General features: G+C 41.2%; 1 protein-coding gene across 1 annotated transcript; it reads right to left on the reverse strand.

Moving 5' to 3' along the window:
- Nucleotides 1-3295: 3295 nt before the first annotated feature.
- FST (follistatin) lies at nt 3296-9262 on the reverse strand. Its single transcript, XM_010184355.1, has 6 exons — nt 9181-9262; nt 7032-7223; nt 6453-6671; nt 5913-6113; nt 4656-4886; nt 3296-3973 (listed from the first exon to the last, which is right to left on the reverse strand). The coding sequence occupies exons 1-6, from the start codon at nt 9260-9262 to the stop codon at nt 3891-3893; spliced, it is 1008 nt and encodes a 335-aa protein (XP_010182657.1). The 3' UTR covers nt 3296-3890.
- Between the last annotated feature and the right edge of the window lie 38 nt (nt 9263-9300).

The following is a 9300-nucleotide window of genomic DNA, read 5'->3' on the forward strand; positions in this document are numbered from 1 at the left end:
ATTCTGTGATTCTGTGATTCTGTGATTATGCGTGAGTGGTGGTTAATAAGGATGTATTGGATGCTGTGGGATCCGAGCATGACATAAAAGGTATGAAAAAGGACTGTTGTGGTTTAACCCCAGCTGGCAACTAAGCACCACACAGCCACTTGCTCACTCCCCTCCAGTGGGATGGGGGAGAGAATTGGAAGAGTAAAACTGAAAAAACTTGTGGGTTGAGATAAAGACAGTTTAATAGGCAAAGCAAAAGCCACACGTGAGCAAAGCAAAAGAAGGAATTAATTCACTACTTCCCATCAGCAGGCAGATGTTCAGCCATATCCAGGAAAGCAGGGCGCTGCTCATTAATAACAAAAACATTCCTGTATTATCAACACTGTTTTCAGCACAAATTCAAAACATAGTCCCATACAAGCTAATATGGAAAAAATTAACTCGATCCCAGTCAAAACTAGCACACCTGTGCATTAAGAGAGGAAGCAAAACAAAACCAAAAGAAAACAAAAAAAAACCACACACAAAAAGACAGGAAGTAGGAAAAAAATGGATTCAGCACCTTCCTTAGACTGAGGGAATTAAGTTCACATTCCCACTTTCCAGGAAGTTCCCCATGTACAAGCGTAGAAGAGAAGGAAGAAAAAAGTTGTAACTATGTCTCAATGTAGAAACAGATGCAAGATTTGTAATCTCAATTTAAACAGGGGGTTAAACATGATTTCATAGCTTAAGGATGGAGGCACTTACCTACTGAGGGAAGGAGAGGGGGAGGTAACCTGGATTCCAGCCCCTGCTTCAAGCACTATTTATGTATGTTACTCAATTACAAATGCAAAATGTGTAGGCAGCCCCTGGGGCAAGAACCCAGGACTTCCTCTTCAAAAGGAGCACCTATTAGGGTTGCAAATTATCCTTTCTCAATGAATCTTGCTTCCTCTCCAATATAGAAGCATGGCTTCAGCAGGCATGACAGACAGTTCTCCAGCTTGAGTTTCACCTTGAGCTGGTGGTGGATGCACTCTTGGGAGATAAGGGAATAATCTCCTCAAGAAGAGACTGGCAGTGAGCCTGCATCTCCGACTTCATGTACAAGTGCCTTATCTACAAGTATGATATTATGTAAAATACTGGCAGTCGTGCTGCCACAACCTCTGGACATGTTTCTGTGAGAAAGTCTCTGGGACTGTTGTGCTTCATGCCAAGGTTGGTTTGTGTTAGGCATACTCAGAAGATGCATACCTCATGAAGCCTCTCAGGAGATGTCTCACTTGTACATCACAGGCAGATGCAATGTAGGTTTCAAGATTTTTCAGCAATATAGAAATAGCAGCAGTGATGGGAAATGCAGTGGCAGAACTTTTAGATAATTTTATCAGCAAAAACCTGAGGCAGATTTCTGTGGCTGTTTCGTTTACATGTACATGCATAAATATAGGTTTCTGGCATTTTTGTTGTTTTTTTTGAATTTGGGTGTTGGTGATTTTCTCAAAGTTATTTTGTAGACCAGCACAAAATTATAATCCAGAAATCCTGCTCTGCTACAGTCTCTCTGTAAGACTTGTAAATATATTTACAATTCATAACAGTCTTTTAATGCCATTGTTTTGTTGGAAATTAAGTAGCTGGCACCTATCTGAATTTGAGAAGAATCTCCTTTGATACTCTCCATCTCTATTAAACATTTTATCTCTGTGTCATTGTCAAGTGTTTATTAGTTCCTCAAGAGATTTTTCCAATAGGTTCTTTTTGCATCCCTCTGTTTTCCCAGCCCCTGTTCTCTTTTATTCTGGGTTCTGTTGCCTTCAGGAGACTAAAACACTGCATCCTTTGCTCTTCTCATCATGCACTTCCTTCCAAATAGACTACTTGCCTAAATCAAGCAACAGGAAGATGAAGGGCAGTATTTTTTATTATTTGAATACAATATTATAAATGCACATCTGTAGTTTTTATGTATTCATAGATGAATAAATTATATTTGCTTTGGATAATGCTAAACAATCCATAACAAATTAGAGTTTATAGCAGGAATAGCCTTTAATTATGATATGTATTTTTAAAAAATGGGTAAGTCAACTTCTGCTCTCAAACCTCAGGTCAGCAAAGTGCTTAAACACTATTGAATAAAGTGTTAAAGTACATTTTTAAGTTTTATGCAGTATGATAGAAAAAATTTAATAAGTAGAGCCTTATTTGGGAGAACAACATAACCCAGGTAGCATTTCAGTTCTTTTATGTGGTTATGGCTGTTACCTTTCCTCAATTCACTGTATTAGTATCCATTCTTAAAAATGTGTCCAAAAAAATTTCTGAATTAACCTTCCTTTTAGGGGCAAATAATTTCCAAGTGCTAATGTGTTCTTTGATGGTTTGGGGTTTTGTTTGGTTTTTGGTTTTTTTTGTCTTTTGTGCTAATTGTTACATGTCATTCACTTAGGCAACTAGGCTGTGTTTTGCTTTTTCTATCGGTCATCTAAAATGGTGATACAACATGGATCCGAAGCTTAGCAAAAATTCAAATGCATGTTCAAAACCTCCTAGAAATATGAAAATTAAATATGCCTAACAAATGACAGACATCTTATCTAGAGGACAGAGAGGAAAACAAAACCACCAAAACTCTCCTCCACTATCAGTGCACTTTGATTTAAAATTAATTAATACCAATTAATATCACATTGTTCCTGTCTGGAAAAAAAAAGGGGGGGTTCTCAAATCAATATAAGCTGAAAGCTTTGGCCTTAAGCAGTGTGTTTTGCTGCTAGGACATGCACAAGCCTCCTTTCCCCTAACCACCAGTATGTCTTCTCTGCACCAGGGGACCAGAACCCTTTAGAACCAGAAACTGATGACTGCCTCTAGGGAAAATGCCATGGTTTGGTTGTTTTTTTTTTCATTCATCATTTATTTACAAATACACATTATAACTTTTATATACATTGCACATTTACATGGTAGAAAAGTACAAAACTACACATTTAAATGAATTTATATTTAACTCACTGTGTTTGAAAATATAAAACTACATCAGAAAAAAAGTATTATGAAAAGCAAGAAACTTGAACTGATAAAGCTTTGATATAACTTTTAGTGACACACTGATTGGGAAAACAAAACTTTTGAAGTGGTACTGCAAGACCATCTTAAAGGAAACACCTGACAAAACATTTATGCATGTTACAAAAAATAAAACAATGAAAATAAAATAAACCCTTTATTCTTACTACAGATAGCCCTGTAGTTATTAACAACCTTCATAATCTGATTTCTTTGAGTTTGTATATATGCATATAATATGGTATATATGATAAGCACATTGAGATCACTTCAGTATGTGATGTGATCAGAAGTAGAGAAAAGTAAAGTGAAAGAAGTTTCCTTAAAGATTGTCTCAATGCACCCTGGAAGTATATTTGAGTTACAATGCCTTTTGGTCAGTTAAGATATCTTGTAAACAAAAAATGAGGGATCTTTTAAGTACAGAATGGGCAAGCAGAAAATCCAATAAACAAACATAACAGAAACCGACATGCAAGTTTGTTAAAGTAGAAGATAGTTAACATCAGTGAAACAAAGATATGAGATCATGTGGGTAAACTCTAAGGAATGGACTTTTATAGTTTACAAGAAAAAAGAAAAGCTTAGCAAGCAAGAGACCTCACAATAAATAACATTGCTCTTCCCTTAATGAATAAATTTCTTCAAAAAGTAAGGTGTACAGTCAACTAGACATTTTATGTCTAAATTATAAAACATGACACAGTATAAATAAAATGTCTACCAGACTCAAATATATGTATACTTTTTTCTTCCCAAAATAAATAAGCATACACTTATTTACAGTACGGACATTGATTTTGTGCCCAATGGCTGTTCCAATAATGATGGACATTTTACCACTCTAGAATGGAAGATATAGGAAAGCTGTAGTCCTGGTCTTCATCTTCCTCTTCTTCCTCTGGATCTTCATTAATGGCTACATGGGGGAAGCTGTTGTTTAAATAAGGACAACAGCACAGAAGCAGCTCAGTGCATGATTTCAAAGCCCTCTTAACAGCCATAATACAGCATTGTATTTTATGTGACTTGTAGTAAGATGCTCTTTGGCATCTGCTGTTATGCAATAAGGTTTTTATACCTAATCTATGAAGTCATAACTGCAGAAAGTTCTGAAGAATCAATAGCTCAGGTTTTATTGGCAGATTCCTGAAATCAAATAAAAAGTGTTCTTGTCTTCTAGGTTTAACTGCTTTGTGTCCTTCATTCAGAGTTAGTAGAGGCAACTGTGCTAAACCAGGTGCCCATGTGCTACCATTAAGCTTGTTCTTTTGGACACAAAGTTTATCTTGGTGTTAATAAAGCAATCAGCGAAGCACATGAGAGCAGACAAATTAGGAAAAAATAACTAGAATTGCACTCCTAGGGCAACCCCTTTCTGACATAATGACTTGTCCTCAAATAGCCCCAAAGCCCCAACTTGAAAGCCAACTGTTAGAGATCTATTGCATTTTATCAGTAACCAAAATGTGTGCATGATATATATATATACACACTTATATGGCACCTGTACCATATCTCAAATCTCCAAATCAAGCTTTCTTATATTTAAAGGTCTTCATTACCTAGGGATTGCCTTCAGAGTTAAAAATCTCACTTACAGTTGCAAGATCCAGAGTGCTTTATTTCTAGAAGCACACCCATGGAGCAGGCTGCCTCTTTCATGGCACACTCATTTGGGTAAGTCGTGTTATCGCTGGCACAGACTGCCTCATCTGACTTGCTTTCAGGGCATGGGGCATTGCAGAGGGCGCACCGACCTCTGCCAACCTTAAAATCCCACAAGCATTTTTTCCCAGCACTGCACTGAATGTCTTCACAGGATTTGGCTTCTAAAAACTTACACAGGATACTAGAGGTAAGTGAAAAGATGAAAAAGAAAAGCAACAAACAATCCCAAACTCCTTTTCCTCCAATGAACGGTGGATAGACAAAGCTCAGATGCAGTAGATGCGATGATACTTGCTGGTTTTACTAAAGCAAATAGTGTCTTGGACACCATTGCTTGTCTACATGTGGGGGAGGAAAGACAGCTGTGCCAGCAGAGCTTGGCCCTGGGAATACAGAATTACATTTGCCAATTGTACATGACCTTCCTGCTCCATTTGATGTCAGTAGAAATTCAGCTCCCCAAATTAGCAATAAATGCAGAATTTGCCAACACATTCAGCATTTTGAAATCAATTATTTTTAAACTAACCCACATAGAGTAGTTGTCTGCAAGATTTAAAAGGAAATTCACCTCAACCTATGCCAACTAAAAGCAGCCTGAGACTCCCTCGAATCCCCCCAGCAGTTTTGGGGAGCAGAGGCTGTCCTGAAAGTGCTTCCTTGTGACATGCTTCTCTATCACTCATTTCTGGAAACCATAATACAAAATGCCAGGATGCACAGAGATTATTTTCCTGTCTTCACCCACCAACTGTCTCCAAACTCTGCAATATTTTTAAAGATTAAGAAGTGATCAGATGTTTCCAATTAAGTTAACACAAGCTTTGCGAAGACCACTTGAAGACAATTGTTTCCAGGAATCCAGATCCACTGAATATTGAGACCTTGTTACTCTGTAACCACGTCATCATCTGTTTAATGGTGGGTACTTCCCCCTGGATACTGTCAGCACTCACAGCAAGAGAAGCAGGATCAGGCCCTCTACTGTCTCACTCCTTTTGCAAACTTTTCTGAGGCAAAGCTCACCCTGGCTCTCCTTTTCCTGGAGGGGAACACAAACCCAGGCTGCTGGAAGTCTCTCCTCCTCCTCAACACTCACTACATACATCCAGTTCCACACACGCTATTCTGAAACAGCTGAGACAGGAAGCTCCCTCCACCCTTACCCCTCCAACCGAGATACCTACTGATGCATTTTCCTTCGTAGGCTAATCCAATGGATCTGCCCAGTAGGCAGGTAGCTTTCCTCAGGTGGCAGGCACTAGCATAAGTTATGCCATCATTCCCGCAGAGATTCTGTTCATGATTACATGTCACGCAGTAGGCATTATTAGTTTGATCAACCACGCATGTGGAGCTGCCTGGGCATAAAACATCCCTACAGGTCTCTGAAATAAATATGGAAACACACATTAATAGGAGATCCCAGAGCCCCAGCAAGGAGTGAATGGGTGACACAATGAAAAAAATGATCAGATAAAAGCCTTCAGCAGCTTTCCCAATTTAAGGGCTGCTGGAGAAGACCTTCCCATCTCACAATAGCTGGTAAGACACAAGTGCTGCTAGACTATGAGGAACTCTCAATCCAGCTATGTCCTTGCTTGTTGAGCATGGTTTAGTTACTGTCTCTCAGCATTTGGAACATCACTCTGGTTTCTGTGGGGAAGTACACTCAGACACACACCCTTTGTCATTTGAGGGAGACTGGATTAGATTTGCAAACCTACTTTTGCATTTGCCCTGATACTGGACTTCAAGTTCAGGCTGTTCTTTACATCTGGCTTTGAGAAGGGCACACTCGTTCTTGTAGGTTTTCCCATCTAAGCCACACACGGGGCCCTTCCAAGTGATATTAGAGCAATCCGGAGCACAAACACACCGAGGTTTGTTCTTCTTGTTCATTTTACATTTCTTCCCGGGTCCACAGTCCACGTTCTCACACGTTTCTGATGGAAGGAAAGAGGCACCACTTTAATACGAAGCATGCAGAACAGACCTGGTGTCAAAACTGCTTAAAGAAAAAAAAGACACTGACCCCAGGGCATTAAGAGAAAACACCTTCCCCCCCTCCAGGAAACACCACTCGAGGGAAATTCCCCCTGCCAATGAGGGCAGGAGGGAAAGGAGGTCGCTCCCCTCCTCCCTCCGATGTGCACGGCGGCCGAGAAAAAAATGGGGGTCTCCTCGCTGATCCAGGAGCTGGTACGAGACGCGTCTCAAACCCCCACCAAGGAAGGAAGCCGAAGGACCGCGCTGCTCCTCCTCCAGCTCCTTCCCCGCTCCTCCTCCCCCAGTCTAGTCCCCGCCTTTGCATGGGTTGCAGTTTGGGGCTCCCCCATTAACAATCATCCACTTAAACAGCGTGTTGTCGTTGACATCCTCTTCCGTCCACGAAGTTGTCAGACGGCCGGTCTTGCAGCACTCCTCCTTGCTGAGGTCGGTTTTGTAGAGGACCTGGCAGCGCCCGTTCCGCGCCTGCCGGAGCCAGCAGTTCCCAGCTGCGGGGGGGGGGTGGAAAGGGGGGGGATACAGGGGGGGAACACCCAGCCGGATCAGTGGCAGTCACCAGTGACCCAGACACAACACGTGCGCCTCGCAGTGACTTCTACTAGTCTGTTTACTTTTATTTGCCCCGTTTCATAACCCGCAGCTTCTCCGGCCCATTTGGGAGCGCAGTTAATAAAATAAAATCCAAAAAAATCACCACTAAAAAACAAACGGGGGAAAAAACAAAAACAAAAACAAAACAAAACAGAAAGAAAGAAAATACCCGATCAAAACAGAACAAGGCAGTTTTCGGAGGTATTTATTCCATATGTAGAGCAGAAGGAGCACTGCCGGCACGTGACGGAGGCTTGAAAAGATGTGCATTTAAAAGGGAATAAAAAGAAAATCGCGCTTGCAAATTCCTTCCTCCTCCCCCTGCCCTCTTCTCCTCACCGCGGCTGCACAGCAGCATTGTTTTAGTGCCGCGCAGAGTTTCAGTCCCAGCCCATTTTGCAATCTGCACGAATTGGGAACATTTGCTGTTAGCGAAGTCTTTCGAAATCTTCACATTTTGCTGCTTCTATTAACAAATACATTCTCTTCACTAAAATAAGTCTGAAGAGCTCCGCAGAAGTGAGCGAAGTACATGAAATACAAGGGCACATAGAGTAGGAGGTCTCTATGGAGTTTTAAAAATCGATCAAGCTGAAAAAGTTATAGGTGCCGTCTCTCCCGCAAGCATTTCAGAGGAAATACACTATCCTTAAACCGGATAAAGTGGGTTTTGTTGGGGTATTTTTTGCCCCCTCCCTCCTTTTTTATTTTTTTTTTTAATTTTCGCTATTATCCCTGTTATTTATGGTATCAAGCCAAGAACATTAGTCCAAGCAACTCCCCTTTTTTAACTGGAGAGTTTTGGTTGGGATGAGTCTCTCGTGAATAACCAATGTGACTTCTCCAGCAACTCAATACCAATTGATTCTGGTGCTAATCCAGACAGGGCTCGATCCTGCCTCCTTACTCCGATGGGAATGTACCGCAGCGAGGGGTCAGAATCGGCCAGCCGAGATGTCGCGGGCGCGAGGGAAGATTCCCCACCTCCACCCGCCCTGTCCCCCCCCTCCCCTCTCCGCTAAAAGTCACTGAACAAACAAAGCCCTTAAAAAAAAAAAAAGTTTTGCGTTTTACAGTTGCCTACATGAGATTAACTTAAACTCTAGCTCGGTAGTGGAGTAGAAAATAAATTTTAAAAAGAGAAAAAAATTATTAAACAAGCAATGGTAATACATCCAGGTTGTGGTTGGAACAAAGTCAAGACAAGGGAAAAAACTAAAAATCAATATTCCCTTGTGTCGAAAGAGGGCTCTTAAGAGTTGTCAATATCATTTGTTCGCATGGAAAAAAGCCCAACAACCCAAACGCAACTTATTTAAACATACCTTTCAGAGCAGGAGAATTTACAACCCTAATATTTACTCACACACACAAAAAAATTAAGAGAGGGGAGGAGGAAATCCCAGTATTAAAGTACTGCCCGGAAAGTGACCACTTATTGGTTTCTAAAAATGTCAGCTGTAATCGTGGGGCTCCCCATCATCACCTCTCCTTCAATCAGGCAGGAGAGATAAAAATCTGAGCTAAATTACCAACAAACTTTGAGCAGTCATTCGGGAGCCGACTGGGAAAGTTCCCTCGCGATGCTGCTCTTCATTCATGCTGCATAATAACAATAAATACCCAGAAACATCCTTATCTGTCCTCTGTGCCTATGCAGAGCAGTGCGAAGATCCGACCAAAAAGCAATCTAAAGGACACCTCTACACCGCGGTGCCAAGCGATCCTATGCCCAGTTAACTTCTGTCCTGTTGGACCTTGGAGAGAGGCGTTTAACACTAAACCGTGCCCGAAAGACACAAAACAGTAGTAATAATAAAGAAACGTATCTGCGAATAAACAGTCTGGTCTTACCCTGCACTGTGTGATCTTCCATGAAGTGGCAGAGAAACATCAGGAGTAAGAGCATGCCCGGGTGGGTTCTCTGACTTAACATCCTCAGTACAGCGGGGAGTGCGGGAGACACAGAGACGG

This window comes from Mesitornis unicolor, unplaced genomic scaffold (assembly GCF_000695765.1).
Source record: "Mesitornis unicolor isolate BGI_N332 unplaced genomic scaffold, ASM69576v1 scaffold790, whole genome shotgun sequence".
NCBI lineage: Eukaryota > Metazoa > Chordata > Aves > Mesitornithiformes > Mesitornithidae > Mesitornis > Mesitornis unicolor.

Coding starts and splice junctions, on each gene's coding strand:
- FST (XM_010184355.1), bottom strand. CDS start 9,262: ATGTTAAGTCAGAGAACCCACCCGGGCATGCTCTTACTCCTGATGTTT. Junction 6,114..6,452: donor GTATCAGGGCAAATGCAAAA/GTAGGTTTGCAA, acceptor TATTTATTTCAG/AGACCTGTAGGGATGTTTTA. Junction 4,887..5,912: donor CTACGAAGGAAAATGCATCA/GTAGGTATCTCG, acceptor GTAAGTTTTTAG/AAGCCAAATCCTGTGAAGAC.